Source organism: Astyanax mexicanus, chromosome 15 (genome assembly GCF_023375975.1).
Source record: "Astyanax mexicanus isolate ESR-SI-001 chromosome 15, AstMex3_surface, whole genome shotgun sequence".
Lineage (NCBI taxonomy): Eukaryota > Metazoa > Chordata > Actinopteri > Characiformes > Acestrorhamphidae > Astyanax > Astyanax mexicanus.
Genome location: NC_064422.1, coordinates 40,696,867 through 40,716,370, shown reverse-complemented (window position 1 = coordinate 40,716,370; position 19,504 = coordinate 40,696,867). Strand labels below are relative to the sequence as shown.

At 36.7% G+C, this 19,504-nt stretch overlaps 1 protein-coding gene and 1 long non-coding RNA gene across 2 annotated transcripts in view; one reads left to right on the top strand and one right to left on the bottom strand.

Annotated features, from left to right (window-relative positions):
* Positions 1-3,304: 3,304 nt before the first annotated feature.
* Positions 3,305-19,504, bottom strand: part of mmrn2b (multimerin 2b) — a 25,582-nt gene continuing 9,382 nt past the window's right edge. Inside the window, exons 5-8 of the mRNA XM_007239985.4 lie at positions 15,423-15,521; positions 14,230-14,648; positions 9,363-10,902; positions 3,305-6,837 (exon numbers count right to left, since the gene is read on the bottom strand). Of these exons, the coding sequence (XP_007240047.3) occupies positions 6,407-6,837; positions 9,363-10,902; positions 14,230-14,648; positions 15,423-15,521 (2,489 nt within the window). The 3' untranslated portion in view covers positions 3,305-6,406. The remainder of the gene's footprint in view (positions 6,838-9,362; positions 10,903-14,229; positions 14,649-15,422; positions 15,522-19,504) is intronic.
* The window catches only part of LOC111192625 (uncharacterized), a 25,830-nt gene continuing 13,123 nt past the window's right edge, over positions 6,798-19,504 (top strand). Inside the window, exons 1-3 of the long non-coding RNA XR_007424415.1 lie at positions 6,798-6,885; positions 14,467-14,669; positions 15,441-15,504. This is a non-coding gene — a long non-coding RNA (uncharacterized LOC111192625). The remainder of the gene's footprint in view (positions 6,886-14,466; positions 14,670-15,440; positions 15,505-19,504) is intronic.

Genomic DNA, 19,504 nt, shown 5'->3' with positions numbered 1-19,504 from the left:
TTGTGCTTTTTGCCCAGCACTCTGTACAACGGGCACGTTGGGTCATATTTTGCACTGATTAATCGCTTTTTTCACCGTTATCCAGCTCAAAGTAGCTTAAGACCTCATTGCTAGAATCCGGAGAGCTCTGACATTTAAAACGAGGCATTAATAACTTTTAAAAAAGTGCACAAAAAGCTTATAAAAAAAACACTGTTTACTTCCTATAACGCTAGCTTCTGCTCTGGGTGCCGCCTTCACTGTACTGATAATGACATAGACATATATACATAGAGTCCGCATAGCCTGCCTTCTGGCGTAGCAGCTGGTGCCCAGTGCATTTATTTACACTGAGAAATATATATATAATCACAAATCGCAACCCAAAATGTACCCCATTTTTGCACAATTTGGTTTGTTACAAAGGGCAGAAATGTTGTAATGATTCAGGACACTGTCCTGCGCCTGTAAACTCCAGTTATAAGCCTATAAGCTAAACATGCTCTTGCTGTAACTCCAGCATGAGCTCACCAACCAATCAGCACTCAGTAGCAGTATGCCTTTAATATGCCTTTACTGCCTAAAACCTAAAAGCTGTTTTTTGTAGAAATAAAAATAAAAAATACAGGTAAGTTATTTGCTTTTTAGTGAAATATTAATTCTACTTTCTAATATTAAAGGATTATCCTAGACAAATAGTTAATTACTATTAGCTCCATTCATCCTCATTCATTCAGGAATCACTCGCAGGCTCCCTCTAGAGTTTAACAGGCTCTTCATAAACAGCTCTAGCCATCATACAGAAGATGCATTGATTGGCCATTGGCTATAAGTATAAGTCGCTGGTGTTGGCTCTCAGTAGTCGACTGATCCAGATATTGAACATGCTAGATATTTGCAGAGGTTTTAAAGGGTCACTACACAGTTTTACGTTTAAGAACCCCTAAAATGTCCTCATGGAACTTTACTTTTAATTTTAGAAGTAAAGTTCCCTTACAGATTTTTTTACTTTTAACAGCTACAACTTTACTTTTAACGCAGCTATGCACAGGCCAAAGTGTAGAGTTGTTGAAGAAGCAAAAATTGGGCTTAAAGACCAGTTTAGTTTGATTGCACGTGGTGTAAAACCAGTCTAAATGCCAGTTTTCATTAGCAAATACAGTCATTTATCATTTTATCATAGACCATTCAATCTCATATTGCCACACATCACTGAATCACACTACTAAATATAAGAATGTGGCTTGGATTGCCCTGCCAAATTAACAAATTTAACGAATTCACATTATTCTTAAAGGTTTTTACATTTTTGGGGGAAAATCTGACTGATTTCTTTTGGTATCGAACGTCATCAGTATATAATGGGATAGAAGAAGACAAGTGCATGTGCTATTTATTCTAATCATGCCATGTTGAATGAGTTCTTGTGGCGAGAAAAAGAACTTTGTAGAAGTACGAATACTTACACATGAATTCTTCAAACTTGTGTACTCTATATTATTATTATTATTATTATTATTATCACAGAACAGAGCAACACTAGATTTTTATATTCTTTAAGTTAAAACAGTTTAATCAGCCTTATTCCCACACAAAATACAGTATTTTACAGTGTAGTAAATGGTATAAAAGTGGTGCATTTCATTTAGGAACAGTGACTTTTAACCCCTTTTAAACCCTGTATGCTGTTAACATGAGTTTTATAGGCCTTAAAACTGAGCCCTGTGGGACTCCACACGATCAAGATATGCTTAACTTAATGCTTAATACAAAACAGTTACAGTTTTACAGCCTGATTTCGGGTTAAAATATGAATAATAAATACAGGATTTCAGGGGTTAAACAAGCTTCTCTCCACAGATATTTGGTGCACTTGAGAGCCTAATATGAATACCATATTAATATTACAGTCATGAACATTATTTACAGCACGAACAAGGAAATATATACAGAGTACATCAATTCCATTGCACACTTAAAAAAATATAATAATAAAATCAATGGTCATATTAATTAGAGCTGGGCAATATGATATGGCGGTATTTTATCATATCGTGATAAATTTTTATTATCTTTTTAAGCATATCAAGGACACTATCAGTGCTTAAAGAACACTGATCCAACTAGAACCCTTTAATTTGATGATGTGCAGCAAACTAAAACTATAAAAAATATATAAACTCACTAGAAATGAAGAAAATGCGTTTAATATCGTGCATCATTAAAATGCATTCAAATATATGGTGATGTAATAATTTATCATGATATATTTACCATATCGCCCATATTTTGTTTATTATAAATTGTTTTAATTGCAGTACGTCTACTTTAGGCCTCAATAAACAGCTAAATCTCATTCTTAATGATTGGTCAGTTTCGAGTTTTGAGTTTTTATCAGTTATTCCCTCCAAAAATTAAATTTTCATTACAAAAATAGCAATTAAGTTAAGTTAAGGTAAGCTCATTATCATGCATCTGAGGCTACTGAGAAAAAAAAAAAACTAGAAATAAGAATGAGGGCTTCTGGGAAATGTAGTGCATATATTGAGTGCTGTGATGCATCCATGTTTTCTTTACCAGGTTGTGCATGTAATAGAGCTGGGCAATATGATGATATTTTATTGAATCATTAATTTAATCGTTATTATTATTGTATCGGCAATATGCTTTTTTTTCATGCATATCGCGGATTTCATCATCAGTGCTTATTGTGTACTACCCAACTATACATTTAATTACAGAGAGTGTAATTAGTGAGGTTTAGGAAAGTCCATGAAAAACACTATTATTAGGGATGTGGTATCGGCCAACTTTTGTGGTATCGGCCGATACCGAGTACCGATACCGATACCAACTGTCTTATCCTGAATAAGATATAATAACCTGATTGGCTGCTCCAGAGTTTCCGACTTTTTTCGAAAGATCTGTTAAGATGATTGGCTGCAGTAGATAATGATTGACAAGGAGCTCCTGTTGTCTACTTAAAATCTAAAATCTTAATCTGTAGGCACTTTTCAGATTATCACAATACGTTGCCCACGGTAACAATGCTACCACAATACTGTGATTCTGCGATTATTCTCTAGATACTACTTTTACAGAATCTGTGTTTCTGAAGAGGATAAAATACTCCTAAATAAGTAAATGCCAGGATTTATAAGGATTTATTGGTGTCAGTTTACTCTATTCATTTGTTTATAGCGCCTCCATGTGGAGTTAATAAGCATTATACTTACTTCTAGTAAGTCTAATTAAGGAGGCGACTCTTAGAAAGTTTAGAGTTCCTATAGTTCAATACAAATATTGATATTTGATACCAAGTGTAGATACCATAAGATATGATCGATGTGATGTTATATCGCGATATATATAGCGATTATATAGCGATATGTTGTCCTGCATTAATTGTTATAATATCATCCACCATAAAAAAAAAACTTTAACCCCTAAAAACCTGTATTTAAGCCCACATGTCCCATAATGACAATGCTGTCATAGTTAACTTAAACCTTTAAAAGCTGTGTAAAAATTCCTTATAACACTTTGTCCTTTCTTTTAACTCATTAATTCTTTTAACTCATTAACTAAGTTCCTAAGTGACATATATCTATATCTCGCTAAACATCCTGAGAGCATCTTCACTACAGGACAGTATGTGAATCTATCTGTGTTAACCCTTTTAAAGTGTATTTTAGCTTCTACAGATCTGTTCCAACTGTTTAAATTAACAATTCAAATGCTTTTAATTAAATGGTTTAAATTCTATATACAGGTGCATCTCAAACAAGTAGAATATAATTGATATAGAATTTCTCTCTGCTGACAACTTTTATAGAAATGCGGATTTCATTTTCCAGCAGGACTTGGCACACTGCCCACACTGCCAAAAGTACCATTTGGTCTTATGTAATATTATTATATAATTTTCTGAGATACTGATTCAACAATAAAAGAGAAAAACACTTAAAATAGATCACTTTGTGTGTAATACATCTATATAATATATAAGTTTCACATTTTGAACTGAATTACTAAAATAAAGTAACTTTTCAATGATATTCAATGATACGTTTTTGAGATGCACCTCTAAATAGTTCTGACCTGATTTCTTGAACAAAATATAAGTTTTAAAATAAGATTTTACATCATGATTTTAACCTTAAAATGTCCCCATAATATGACACATTTTTAATTTCTTATTCAAATATATGCTTGGTATCAATATATATACCTGTGGAACTCCGCAAGACATGCTTTACTAAATAGGTCACCAAATTCAACATTTACAATTTAAATTAGCCTAGAATCTAGGGGTTAAATATCACGATATAATACTTTTAGCACATTTTTTGCCCAGCTGTAATGCCGTCATGCAATATGAGGTCTGTCCATTGCAACCAATGCCAGTAAATGTTAACATTAATGTTAATGAAACTGTCTCGTAGCCAAAAGATGCTTCTCTGTGTAATTGAATGACTACAGATTCTGTTTCTTGTTTGTCGTTTTTTGTCCAATGTTCAGAAGTTGTTCAAAACTTGTGTAGAAAAGTCTAAAAATATTAACTTTTTTTTGTTTTATATTTTGTACAGCATCTTGGTTTAAAAAAGGTGCCTTATGTTTACCAAGAAAAGCTGTTCTGTACACAGAATTTGTCCATTGTATCAATTTTTAAGTAAATTACATTATTTTAGTACGCAATATGTGTGTTTCTCTCACTTTTTTTGTGAATGGTCTTCTATTGTTGTTGATTGTGGCACCACCAGAATGATTTTTTGTTTTGTTAACATTTATTTAAAAAGGTTCTTTTTACATTTGAACTATTACAAAATTTAATTTAGTTTAAACTGCTGCCACTATGATCAGAAAATTGCTGGTTCGAATCCCGGTCATGCAGCTTGCCATCAGCTGCCAGAGCCCTGAGAGAGCTCTGACCAATTGGTCTTGCTCTCTCTGGGTGGGTACAGTAGATGGCGCTTTTTCCCCTCATCACTCCTAGGGTGATGTGGATCAACACAAGGCTGCGTCTGTGAGCTGATGCATCAGAACCAAAAAATCTGCAGAAGTATTGGAGCTGCATGAGATGGATAAATAATCCCTATCACCACTATCACCATTAGGAACCTCTACAACTCCATGACGAGACGCCTGGCATGTTATGTTACACAAATATGTTACAGACTACTTCTATATGTCTAGCTCAATAAATATTCCCCATATCAATCTAAATATTTAATCATTTATTGTTCCTAGTGATTTTTTTTATCTTACTTCCAAATAGATAAAACACACTTCCAGCACTTCCTTCTAGGAGCATCTATTTGGTGATTTTTCAGAAATGTACTTCCTTTTCCAGACGTATCTTTGCTTCAAAAAGTTATGAAATCTGTAAAAAAATAAAAAAATAATGTAATGCGCTTCCTTGTTCATTTTATTATGACTCTTCTTTGTACAGCACAAGGTACTATATGTCCATTACATACAGGTGCATCTCAATTTTATATGTTATATTATTTGACAGTTACGTAATTTCAGTAATTCAGTTCAAAATGTGAAACTCATATATTATATAGATGTATTACACACAGAGTGATCTATTTTAAACACTTATTTATTTTATTGTTAATGATTTTGGCTTACAGCCAATGGAAAACCAAAAGTTAGTGTCTCAGAAAATTTGAATATTATATAAGATCAATTGGTACTTTTGGCAGTGTCGGCAGTGTGCCAAGTCCTGCTGGAAAATGAAATCCACATCTACATAAAAGTTGTCAGTAGCAGAGGGAAGCATGAAGTGCTGTAAGATTTTGTGGGAAAACAAAACTGCACTGATTTTAGGCTTGATAATAAAACACAGTGGATCAACACCAGCAGATCACATGTCTCTCCAAACCGTCACTGATCATCAGTAAATTTTACATTTCATTTGTAAATCAAGGGACCAGAGTCACTTCATGCTTCCCTCTACTGACAACTTTTATGAAGACACAGATTTCATTTTCCAGCAGGACTTGGCACACTGCCCACAGCAGTAAAGCCAAAAGTACCAATTGTTCTTATATAATAGTCTAGATTTCTGAAACACTGATTTTTTTGGGGGTTTTCATTGGCTGTAAGCCATTATAATAATCAACAATGAAAGAAATAAATGATTAAAATAAATCACTCTGTGTGTAATACATCTATAAATAAAGCAACTTTTCAATGATAATCTTAATTCTTTGAGATGCACCTGTATGTCTCTGGGTGAAATCTGTATGGGTTGTTTTTTGCAGTTCTGCAGATGGCCACAGGAGGCACTCAAGCACAACAAATCTGGCTTAGCTTTTCAGTTTAGAATCCAATATGGAGTCTTTTTGTGTACTAAAGTCTTTGGTGTGTTTGGCAGTTTTGGCCACAGTTAATTCCTCTGACTGGCCAGAGCCTTTTCTTATAGAACCGGTTCTGATTCAGTTCTCTTGTCCAGGTCTTCAGTTCCAAACAGCAGAACCCCAGACAGTGTATTGTCATTAGGCTGTCCTTGGCGTAGTCTTCCTTTCACCAGTTCCAGTGTAACTTTATCACCTTCCTGAAGCTTCAGGAGACTTGCTTGGCTCAACAGTCTTTCAGTACCCTTAACTTGTCTGAGGGAGGCCACGGGTACCGTGCCACGTCTTAGTTGAGCCAATCCAGGGCCTGTTTCAAAGTCCAAGGTCACTAAAAAGAGGTAGAAACCAGCCTGAGGAGCCTGGAATTCTCCTATAGAAGGTCTGTAAGCATTGCCATGGTTTAGAGACACTTTCTCAGAGACAAATATTGTGTCTTTTTCATTGATCCTGTCTCGCAAAGTTGTGACGAATGCAAGCTGAGAGAATGGCGACCCTGAGGAAGATATAAAAAAAGGGAAAAGATGGATTAGATGTTGGCAAGGTATGTTTTTTTTTTTGTTTGTTTTATTGATATTTCCATGAGCTGCTTCATTTCTTCTTGCAAACAGTCTCATTTTTAACCCTCTTATTATGTTTGGGGTCAATTTGACCCCATTTAATGTTTAAATAAATAACACCTTTAAATAAGTAGTTAATCTAATTTTATTTACTTAATTTAATTTAATTTATTTACTTAATTTAATGGGGACAACTGGGTAAACATAAAATTAATGTGATGGTTTGTTCTTTGTGTGCTGTACACATTTTGTATACATCTGTGTTTTAGCTGCTAAAAAAAGTGCAGGAAATTATTATATAATACACTTTTACCCAAGTTTCTTTCACATGCTATTTTTACTTTTTGACTACTTAAATAGCCTTTAAAAAAATACAACCAGTTAATAATATATATATATATATATATATATATATATATATATATATATATATATATATATATATTTATATATATATATATATATATATATATATATATATATATATTTATATATATATATATATATATATATATATATAAATATATATATATATATATATATATATATATATATATATATATATATATATATATATACATATATATATATATAATGAAGGTCACTTTAACATGCAATTTTATAATCTTCAAAAAATTTGTAGAGCCCTAAAATAACTATAACTGTAATTAGTGTAAGAACCACTGATAGTTCATGTAACAGGGGGGCGGGGGTTTCAGGGAAAACATAATTTTCACAAGAACCTAATATTTCTCATTCTGTGGAGGAATATATTGTCCCTACAAACATATTAATAGTTCACACAACATAACGGTATAAACCGTTTATACTGCAGCTTCTAAACCGGTTCTCTATGTGCTCTGTGTGATCTATCTTTCTCAAGAAAATACCAGTAAGATCTCAATTTAAGGTAAATGATTGAGATTTTATGGTGATGTGCCTATTTCTCCATAGTCACATTTCACGTATTCTGAAATTTCTTAAAAAGGCTATTTGACTGGTCAAAAAGTAAAAAAAAGCATGTGAAAGAAACTTGGGTAAAAATGTAAAAATGTATTATTATATAATAATTTCCTGTAGTTTAAAATTGCTGGGTTCAAATTGACTGCAAACATAAAATTTTTATGTTTGTTAATTTAAGTAAATTTGAACATAAGAGGAGGGTTAAAAAATCAAAATGATTGTGGCATATTCGCACGCATTCTCCATATTGTCCAGAAGAGGTCAGTCTTGCAAAATGTTAATGTAAAATTCTATTTAAATGTTTTTGGACTTTTTGAGGCTGTTTAAAAGGCAGGGGACTAAAATAGAAAAAAGGGCACCTAGTACATAACATGGGGCCACCAGAGATGGAAAAATATATGATGCACCATATGGGTCATTATCAAAATACTGTGCCATTGTCCCTAAGAAAAAAAGTGAATTATTTGATAATTTATCATATTTAAAAGCCTTAAACTACAAAGAAATCATATTTTCTCCACATTCACCACTTTATATTTGCATTTTCACTTATGCATTTGTCCTCCCTGTAGGACAGGATAGACAATCACAGGGTGGATGTTTTTAGTAAATATTGCCATTTGATTAAAATGTGCTTGATCTATTTTTAAATTTCTAAAATTATTTTAATTGACATGTGATGTAACTCGACATACAGCTCTGGAAAAAAATAAGAGAGCACTTCAGTTTCTGATTCAGTTTCTCTGATTTTGCTATTTATAGGTTTATGTTTGAGTAAAATGAACATTGTTGTTTTATTCTATAAACTACAGACAACATTTCTCCCAAATTCTAAATACAAATATAGTAATTAAGAGCATTTATTTGCAGAAAATGAGAAATGTCTGAAATAACAAAAGAGATGCAGAGCTTTCAGACCTCAAATAATGCAAAGAAAACAAGTTCATATTCATAAAAAGTTTTAAGAGTTCAGAAATGAATTGGTGAAATAACCCTGTTTTTTAATCACAGTTTTTATCATGCATCTTGGCATCATGTTCTCCTCCACCAGTCTTACACACTGCTTTTGGATAACTTTATGCTGCTTTACTCCTGGTGCAAAAATTCAAGCAGTTCAGTTTGGTTTGATGGCTTGTGATCATCCATCTTCCTCTTGATTATATTCCAGAGGTTTTCAATTTGATAAAATCAAAGAAACTCATCTAATTTTTATGTGGTCTCATATTTTTTCTGAGCTGTACTTTCTTAATTTGGTGGGCACATAATCATAATGTATTGCAAGAAAGGGCCCTATTCTCTTTTTTTCTGTTTTTTGTCCTATCTTAAGGGCAGTCAATATGGCGCTTTGTCTTTTTTCTCGTTTTTGTCACTTTAGCAACCATTTATTCAAACATAGGGTCACAAGGGGTGGCGTTTGCCCCCCTCCTTGCCCCCTGAGTACTGGCAAACCCATTCTATTACACTATTCTATTGAACTAATGAAAACTTGGCAAATTACCTTTTCCAATGCTTCTTTTCTTGCGTATTCCACTCGACTCCACTCCTTTCTCCTTCACAGTCTGCCCTTTCTTTTTCTTCCTGTCCTTCCTGGAAAGCATCGTCCACAGCTGTTCCAAGTTAAGGCTGTGGGAAGCCCTGGCCAGCTCTTCTGTGTGGCTGAACAAATTCTGGAAGATTCTCAGATGATCCCCCAGATCCTGTCGTAGGGAGGCGACCTCCGCCTGCAGTTCTTCCACTGAGCCACCGGGGTCGGCAGTGCAGTTGCAGGGTTTCTGTTCTATCTGAATGATCCTGTTCGCCAGCTCCTCCACTTCCCTTCCCAAACTCCAGAAGTCGCTGACTGAGTAGTCCCCGCCGTCGTCATCATTATCTTCTTCGAGGGCGGGACTCAGCGGTACGTAGTGATCTTCATGATGATCTTCAACGTTCCTTCCTTGGTTGTCAATGAGGCCCCAATCTGAGAATGCCACCGGGTCATCGCTGGTCATCTGGTGATGATCTTTTTCAGGTCTTTTCTGCTTTATTCTCAACGATTCCAGGCTAATCTCATGGGTTTCCATCTGGTCTTGCATGAGCTTTAATCTCTGCAGTAGAACTGGAATGGACAGCTCTTTCTGCTGGTTATTGGACCAGCTTGAGAACTCCATGACCTCGTCTCCTAAAAGTATCTCCAGAACCTCAGAGTGACGTATCGCATCCTTGAGTAGGGACGAGAAAGATGCAGAGAGGTGTTTAATCTCAGTAGCTTTGACACCAAAACTCTCGTTGAGCTCAAGTATCTCCCTTTGGCTTCCCAAGAGCGAGCCTTTCAATTGGGATAAGTCTTCATTAAGAGTCCTGCTCTTCGCTTGCTCAAATGCCAACGATTCCTTCACGCTCAACAAGGCTTGATGAAGATCTTCCACTTGCATGGCCCAAGGACTTGACAGGCCTTGGTTCTTCTTGGCCTCTGCATCTTCCAGGGCGTATTGGTTTTCTTTGGCCAGGTCGGTCACATTGGCCACCTTCAGTTCCAACAAAATCAACGATTCTTGAATTTCTTGACAGCTGCAATCCTCTGCAACTGTGTTGGTGGTTTGGTCATTTCTTGATTGGACTTGCTGATAGATACTGTCCAAGTAAAGTTCAAGCTCCCGCAGATGTCTCTCCTGGCTGCTGAGATTAGCCGCTAACTCGTTGATGCTTTTGATCGCAGCCACTTTAGTCGCCTCCAATTCCAGCCCAGTTTCCGCAAAATGAATTTCCGAGCTTCGGCTGACCCCATCCAGTCTCGTGCTCAGGTTCTGCAGGCAGTGGTCCAACTTCTGGGCAGCGTTCATCAAGTGCGTGGAGTTCTCAGACAAGGCACTGAGCTGTGCAGTGTTATTCAGCACTTTCTGGTCCAATCTACTGATGGCCTCCCACATGCCAGACACCGGTGCTGGCGGGCCTTCACTCACACGAGCTGAGGGAGCATATTCTGCCTCCATTACTTCCTCCAGATTTTGCTGACTACGTCTGATCTCCTCCACTGACTGACGTAGAGACTGCAGACTCACCTATAATGATGGTGCAAGAACAATAACAACAACAGAAGGTATTTTAAAAATGGTGAGAAAAGGAAACCAAATAAAAGGCTCAGATTGTGTTCAGACTGCAGGTATATCGGATTTGTTTCTTTTATAACCAGGGGTGGATTTCCCAAAAACGATTAATCTTAGCGAATAACGAACACACTAACGAACGACGTGATAAAAGAACGAGCCAGTTCTGCGAGTGTTTCCCAAAGAGCTTCCGAAGAGAAAATTAACAAACAAGTTTAAAGAACATCTTTGTTGACTCCTTCCCTGAAACAGAGCACTCAGTCGAACCATAAACATCGATTCAGCACTGCCAAATATGCATTATTTATTCACCATTACACCGGAAAAACATATAAATGAGTTGTAATCAATATAATTATACATATTTGGAAATTTTAATAACAAAAGGATGTACTAAGCATTGATAAAATACTCCTAAACATGCATATGACTAAATAAATTAACAAAAAATACTATATTAAAGCCATTATCTATTTTAAAACTTTGAACTGCTCTTTCTCTCTCTTTCTCTGTCTCTATCAGTGGCGGATGCTGGTCTTTCAAGGAGGGGAAGCTCAATTTCGGCCTACATCTTAACATATGTAGTTTTATTTATGCGTAAATTCTACTCTCCCTAAGATTTTTTTTTTTGTAAAAAAAAAAAAAAGGCATTATTTTCAAGTTTTCACTACACAACAAAAAGGTACCCATTCTTTACATTGAACAATTAAATTAAAAAGACGCTATGACATGAATAAACATAAAATGATCAGTAAAAAAAAAAAAAATACGCAAAATCTTTAAAGTTGGTAAAGGAAAAAATGCACGTAAATTTATTTCACACAGTTTTAATTTCTTTAAATAATCCCTTTATTAATTTAAATTATTTAAATTATTTTTAATGATAACACAATACTTACTACTTGGCCCCTGTTCATTTATGTCCTGAGATGGTTTCATCAAGAGGCATGGACAACAGTACAGAAGTCAGTCTCCAAACACAAGTAGCTACAGAAAAGCACCAGAAATAGAAGCTGGATTTGTTGCTAGTCGTTTTTAATAAAGAAAATGGCGCTATAAGGATTAGGAAAGTCTCCGGTTCAACTCAGAACAGAATGAAAATGCTCCCATCACAGAGTTTTACACTAAAAGGTCGCTGATTCGCTCATTTCACTGTCAATCAAAAAGGGACTCCGCCTCAGACAGATCATCCAATCATCACGCAGAAGCTGAGCGTCGGGCCGGCCGAGGCCAGCCCACTGCCCCATAGACCCCCAGAGACTCTGAGCATCCGATGGGCGGGACAAAAGCCAGCATTTATCCAATGACTCGTCTGGTTTGGCCGCGCGCTTTGCTCCTCTATTGAAGTCTGTGCACTGTTTAAAGCAGCGCTGTGAAGCTGCGGGAATGAGTGAGAGGAAAGCCGCGGTGTTACCAGTGATAAGAAGCTGATTCTGAACTAAGTTCAGCGCGTTGTAGTGCATATTTAATCAGTGACATGTACACACAACAGTATATATTTAATCACTTATTGTTTTACATTTTAGGGGAAGCTGAGCTTCCCTTGCAGTCTTAGAGCAATCGCCAATGATCTCTATATATATATATATATATGTATATATATGTATATATATACATATATATACATATATATATATCCAGGAACACAGCTCATCCTAGCTCGTCGCCATCTTAGTTGGGTTTAGGTCTGGGGATTGTGGAGGACATGCAATGTTTTGTTTACTAGATAATTCCATGTTTGTCACTTAATTGTTTTCATGTGTTTAATATTAATCTCCAATGTAGAAAATAAACGAATTAAAAAATAAAGAAAATGAGACGTGTCTTAACTCTTGAATGGTACTATGGTATATATGTTTGTAAATTAGTTTGCCCGGATGAACAGCCACAATGTTGGTTAGAAGTATATATACAGTATATGTTTTGGCTGTGCAATATACAGATTATTTACAGATATGACAAAAATCCTATTTAAGGCCGATTAACACAGACTGACAAATTTTCTATGAATATGTTTTTTTTAACACAACGCACTTTTACTTCAATGCTCTGTAAAGGGGGCTAAACATGCCATAGCTATTATAAGTCTCCATTTTTTTTCATCTATCTGCTTCCTTCTCCTAGTTTATCTGCTCTTTAAAGAGCCACTAAACCCTAAACCATATTTTTTCATTAATAGCTGAAATGTGTTCCCTTAAAGTAATGAAACATATCAGTCCTGCTTATTTATTTTTTTTTTTACAAACATTTCCTAAAAAATGCTTTTATTGTGGTATTTTCTGCCTCTGCAGCACCCTCTCAGGTTCAACTGTGTTATAGGCGTGGATGATGTTTCTGTGTACTTTGGTACGCAGAGACATCACAAAATGCAGATCAGACAATTAATAATACCGCTCCCCTGCTTACGACATCCAGACATTTCACTGCTATCAGAGTCACACTGCTGCAGCTCAGCCAATCAGTTCTTCCTTGTGCCCTGCCTTTAAACCCATACATCACCCAGTGCCCCAAAGTACTCCTCTTATTTTTTTTTAGCCTTTTTCAAACTAACTAGTTCAAATACAGTAAACATGAACCTGGTTCAGAGTTTAAGGTTTTACAAAAACAAACAAAAAAAACATTTAAAAGTATCTACAAATACGGTTTGGATTAGATTAGCAAAAAGTCTGAACACAGCATTTTTTTTCTTATATACAGAGGTTGGATAATAAAACTGAAACACCTGGTTTTAGACCACAATCATTTATTGTGGTGACGGACAGTTCTGGTGGAAACAGGAGAGTTGAGGTGCACATTGAATTCTGCGTGATTTGATCAGCCGTGGATTTATGTTTTTTGGATACAATCCGGGTTAGCACCCGAACATCCCTTTCAGACAGCTTCCTCTTACAGCGTCCACAGTTAATCCTGTTGGATGTGGTTGGTCCTTCTTGGTGGTATGCTGACATTACCCTGGATACCGTGGCTCTTGATGCATCACAAAGACTTGCTGTCTTGGTCACAGATGCTCCAGCAAGACGTGCACCAACAATTTGTCCTCTTTTGAACTCTGGTATGTCACCCATAATGTTGTGTGCATTGCAATATTTTGAGTAAAACTGTGCTCTTACCCTGCTAATTGAACCTTCACACTCTGCTCTTACTGGTGCAATAATGTGCAATTAATGAAGATTGGCCACCAGGCTGCTCCAATTTAGCCATGGAACCTCCCACACTAAAATGACAGGTGTTTCAGTTTCATTGTCCAACCCCTGTCTCTAAAGGTGTTTAATGATTGGTTACCTGTAGACCCTCATGACTCCGGTTCATTCGAAGGTCAATATTGTCCTCTAGGCTCATCAGGTTCTGCTGTAGCTGCTGTTGCTGGAACTCTATTGTCTCCTCTACCTGTTTTTGCTGTAAGTGGAGTTGGGACTGTATCTGGCGTATCTGAAGGCTGTTGTCCTCCAGCTTTTCCTCTATTGTTCCAGTGTGAGTCTGTCTATTGTTGAATAGATGCTCTTTCTTCTCATGCTTCAGCTTCTGCAGATCCATGGACAGATCCTTGACCTCGCTGGACAGATGCTGCAGAGTGTGATTAAAGCCGTCCAGCACTGGCTGAAGGTGGGTCATCACAGCTGCAAAGACTTTATGGACCGTCAAGAGAGTGACCGAGTCCATGAACGGCAGAGAACCAGTGGGAGGGATTGTTCCACCAGAACCTGAAAACAGTACATTAATAGGTCAGTATGAATATAATGTTTCTTTAGCTGTAAGTTTAGTTTCTTTTGTCCTTAATGGATTTACCACTTTAAAATAACTTTCATTAATATATTTCTTTGTTTTTCTCTCAAGAAAGGCTTCATTTTAAAGAAATGCATGTTTAAATTATTGATATTTACGACAAAAAAAATCACTCCTGTTAATGGCACTCACTCCTGTTACTTTTCATGTTTTGAGTAACAGGGACGAAAGTAACAGGAATATGTTTTTTAGCATAGAATTGCAAAAACATGAACAATAGCTAAATGGCAGCTATGCTAATAGCATCAGGACACTGAGCACATTCTAGTGATTTTTTGAAAATAATCAAATAAGATCTAAGAATTAATTTAGGTAACGGGAGTGAGTGTTGAGATTGAGCTCCTCAGTCATGTTTTATGAAAAATAGAAATCCTCTGTGCGTGAGGTGCTAGTCCTAGTGCATGATACTTCTGCACTTTGAAAAGGTAATATAAAAACCTTCTCAGTGTAAAAAGATTTTTATTTTAGTTCAATGTATGATTATTTCTTTCTTAGATTGTATTTCAGATTTAAATTCTAAATGTAAATAGTGAACAAAGTTTTGCTAAAGTTTTTTTTGTTTGTTTTTTTGTCTCTGTCAGTATGGTGTGAATTGCACATTACCCCACTGTAGTTACTTTAAATGCAGTTCGTGCACGAAATGTTTATTTATTATGCTTAGGTCAGTGCCTGCATGTAAATAGATTTCTCACCAACGTTCCCTGGAACAGGAAACAGTGGGACGCTGGGAGGCGGCTGAACTGGACCATTATCCCAGCTTCCATCCTCCAGCAGGTCAGTCTCTTCACCACCTACAGGGAGGAAGTATGATGAGTGGGAGTGAGAACAGGAAGATGGACAAAATTACGTTTAAAAATGAGTCCAGGCACACAGGGCTGGGTTGCTGGGATTAAAATAAACAATAGTTTTTAAAAGTTGGCAAAATATCAAAAATCAGAGGGAATATTAATAGGATGTTTCATTTTTTTAGATTAGTAAAAGAAACAGTAATCACTACCCCAAAAATAGGAGGCAGAAGTAGTATTATTCTGTACAGAGAAGAGCTCTAAAAGGGTTTTAAATAAATAGTTAAATAAACTGTAGAATATTTGCTTATCTTAATATACAGGGGTTGGACAATAAAACTGAAACACCTGGTTTTAGAGCACAATAATGTATTGTGGTGACGGACAGTTCTGGTGGAAACAGGAGAGTTTTGGTGCACATTGAATTCTGCGTGATTTGATCAGCCGTGGTTTTATGTTTTTTGGATACAATCCGGGTTAGCACCCGAACATCCCTTTCAGACAGCTTCCTCTTACAGCGTCCACAGTTAATCCTGTTGGATGTGGTTGGTCCTCCTTGGTGGTATGCTGACATTACCCTGGATACCGTGGCTCTTGATACATCACAAAGACTTGCTGTCTTGGTCACAGATGCTCCAGCAAGACGTGCACCAACAATTTGTCCTCTTTTGAACTCTGGTATGTCACCCATAATGTTGTGTTCATTGCCATATTTAGAGCAGAACTGTGCTCTTACCCTGCTAATTGAACCTTCACACTCTGCTCTTACTGGTGTAATAATGTGCAATTAATGAAGATTGACCACCAGGCTGCTCCAATTTAGCCATGAAACCTCCCACACTAAAATGACAGGTGTTTCAGTTTCATTGTCCAACCCCTGTATATTAAGACATTAGGATGTTAATATTATATGTCATATAGTGCCACGGTTGCTTAGTTACTTATGGGTTTTAGTAAATAAATCTGTACTGCGTTAATGAAAATATATTTGCTCATCCTAAAATGCATGATATACATTTTTAAAATAAATAATAAAAAATAGATGTAAAACAAAGAAGTGTCATTTTGGTTTAGGCTATACTTACAACATACATCTTAAAGTGAATTCTCAAACTTTTAAACAGACCAGACTGCGATAAGTATCCAGTATATTGTTGCTGTCATACAAAAAAATTACATACATTTTTGCTCATAATTATTATGTGAATTTGACAGTTGTTCTTTATATTATGTGAAAATTTTGGGATGAATGGAGCAATAGAAATGCTCAAAATGACTTGGAAATGTTTTGGGTCAGGGATTAAGCCAAACGTATTTTCCTTTTAATAAAAAAATCTCCATTCAAAATGCTTAATGTGTAGTTCAAGTCCAAGTCTAAGCCCCGTCTGGGAAACTGTAAATTAACTGTGATTAATCACACTTTTTTGGAAAGCTGAGTTCAATTTAACTACTAACCACAACAAGGCCTGATTAATGCCAGACCTGTAGAATCAAGAAATCACTTATAGCTATAGAACCTGTCTGACAACATGAAGCAGATAAAAGATCTCAAAAAGCAGCACATTATTATTATTATACCCCCATCTGAAGAAAACATTCAAAAACAGATGAGAAAACAAAGTCATTGATCATCTATCAGTCTGGAAAAGGTTATAAAGTCATTTCTAAATCTTTGGGACTCCAGAGAACCACAGTGATTCACTATTATTCACTAATAGAGAAAACATGGAACAGTGGTGAACCTTCCCAGGAGTGACCGGCCGACCGAACAAAATTACTCCAAAAGGGCATGAACAACTCATCCAGGAGGTCCCAAAAGAACCCAGAACAACATTTAAAGAACTGCAGGTCTTAAAAGGTTTGGATAGTTTTTTTTTCTCTTTAATAAGTATAAGTATTTTAATTTAATTATTACTCTAAAGTTAAAGTTTGATATTAAAGTTAAGAGGCTTGTGTTTGATAATCTGAAAAATCCTATCCTATAACTTTTACACTGTATTTTGGACCAGTATAAAATAGAATCTAATATAGTGCCTGTTACTGTAGTTTTAGTTGTATTTGTATATTATAAGAAGTTATTTTATCAGCAGTGATTTGTTTTAAGGTACTATATAAACACTGGCTGTTTTTAAAAAGGATCAGGTGGGCAGTTATTGGTGGTATTTCGTGTTCACACAGATCCCACCCAGGGAACAGAGGAGTAAAGGCCATTCTGGTCATTAATTTTTAAACAGGAGATGTTTTTTTTTTCTAATAATTGTTATTCCAGTTATAAAAATCTCATCCAGTTACAGATATTTTCAGTCTGTTAAAACCACAGCGATGCCTTTGTGAGTCTTTATTATTTTTTCTTAAGTATGATCGTTATGTTTGCTCAGGCCTCAGTAGCTCTAAATACCCGGAGCAGCAGTGTACCCTCCCTTTCCTGTTTAAGGACACTCGCAGCTCTCACGCTGCCCAAAGCTTTCTGGGTCTTTCCTCTGTTTGTGGAGAGCAGAGGGAAGAAGTAAAAGAGGAATGAGGGGTGAGGTATTATGGGTTAGAGGTCAAAGGTGAGACCAGCCCTGCCCATTACAAACACTGGACACTAATTCTGGGTAAAGTTTTAAAAAATTAGATATCAATACAATACCCTGAATTTGATACCGATACCCAAAAATATATCATAAATATCTTCACACATCGCATTTATTTTACAGCCGACATTAATAATTTCATGCTGACACTGTCACCAGGAGAGGAGCATTTTGTTTGTGCCGCTTTATTAAGAACAAAAACCACTGCATTAGTTTAACTGCTTGAGCTACAAATGTTTTCCCCATAAGCATACTGCTGGATGCATTTTAATTTTTAAGAATTCTGTTAAGAAATATCAGAATTAGATTAAATTATATTTATTTTAGTGTGTTAATCACTTAGAGTTAAGAGTGAGACAGCATGAGTGAGTGAGAGACAGCGCAAGTGGGTGAGAGAGAGAGCAAGAGAGCGAGTGAGTGAGAGAGAGAGAGACCAAATGAGAGACGGCACAAGAGAGACACAGTGCGAGTAAGTGAGACAGTGCAAAAGGGAGTGAGCGAGAGACAGCACAAGTGAGTGAGACAGTGCAAGCGAGAGTGAGCGAGAGACAGCACGAGTGAGTGAGACAGTGCAAGAGAGAGTGAGCGAGAGACAGCACGAGTGAGTGAGACAGTGCAAGAGAGAGAGAGCGAGAGACAGCACGAGTGAGTGAGACAGCGCAAGAGAGAGAGAGCGAGAGACAGCACGAGTGAGTGAGAAAGTGCAAGAGAGAGTGAGCGAGAGACAGCACGAGTGAGTGAGAAAGTGCAAGAGAGAGTGAGCGAGAGAAAGCATGAGTGAACAAGTGAGAGGCAGAACGAGTGAGTGAGCAAAAGACAGCACAAGTAAGCGAGAGACAGCATGAGTGAGTAAGAGACGGCACAAGTGAGCAAATGAGAGATGGCGCGAGTGAGGGAGAGAGTGCGAGTGAGCGAGAGACAGCATGAGTGAGTGACATCGCAAGTGAGCAAGAGACATTGCGAGAGAAAGCTAGTGAGACAGTGCCTGAAAGAGTGAATACATAAGAGACAGCACAAGTGAGTGAGCGAGAGACAGTGAGTAAGTGTGAGACAGAGCAAGTGCATGAGAGTGAGCTTGAAACAGCACTAATTAGCAAGAAAAAGCAAGTCAGCGAGAGATATCGAGTGAACGAGAGACAGCACGAGTGAGGGAATGAGAGACAGCGCGAGTGAGTGAGCTAGAGACAGCAAGAGTGAGTGAGAGTGAGCGAGAGACAGTGCGAGTAAGTGAGCGAGAAACAGTGAGAGTGAGCGAGAGACAGCACGAGTGAGTGAGAGTGAGCGAGATAGAGCACAAGTGAATGAGCGAGAAACAGCACGGGTGAGAGTGAGAGAGACAGCACAAGTGAGTGAGAGAGAGACAGCGTGAGTGAGTGAGTGATCAAGAGAGTGCAAGTGAATGAGCGAGAGACA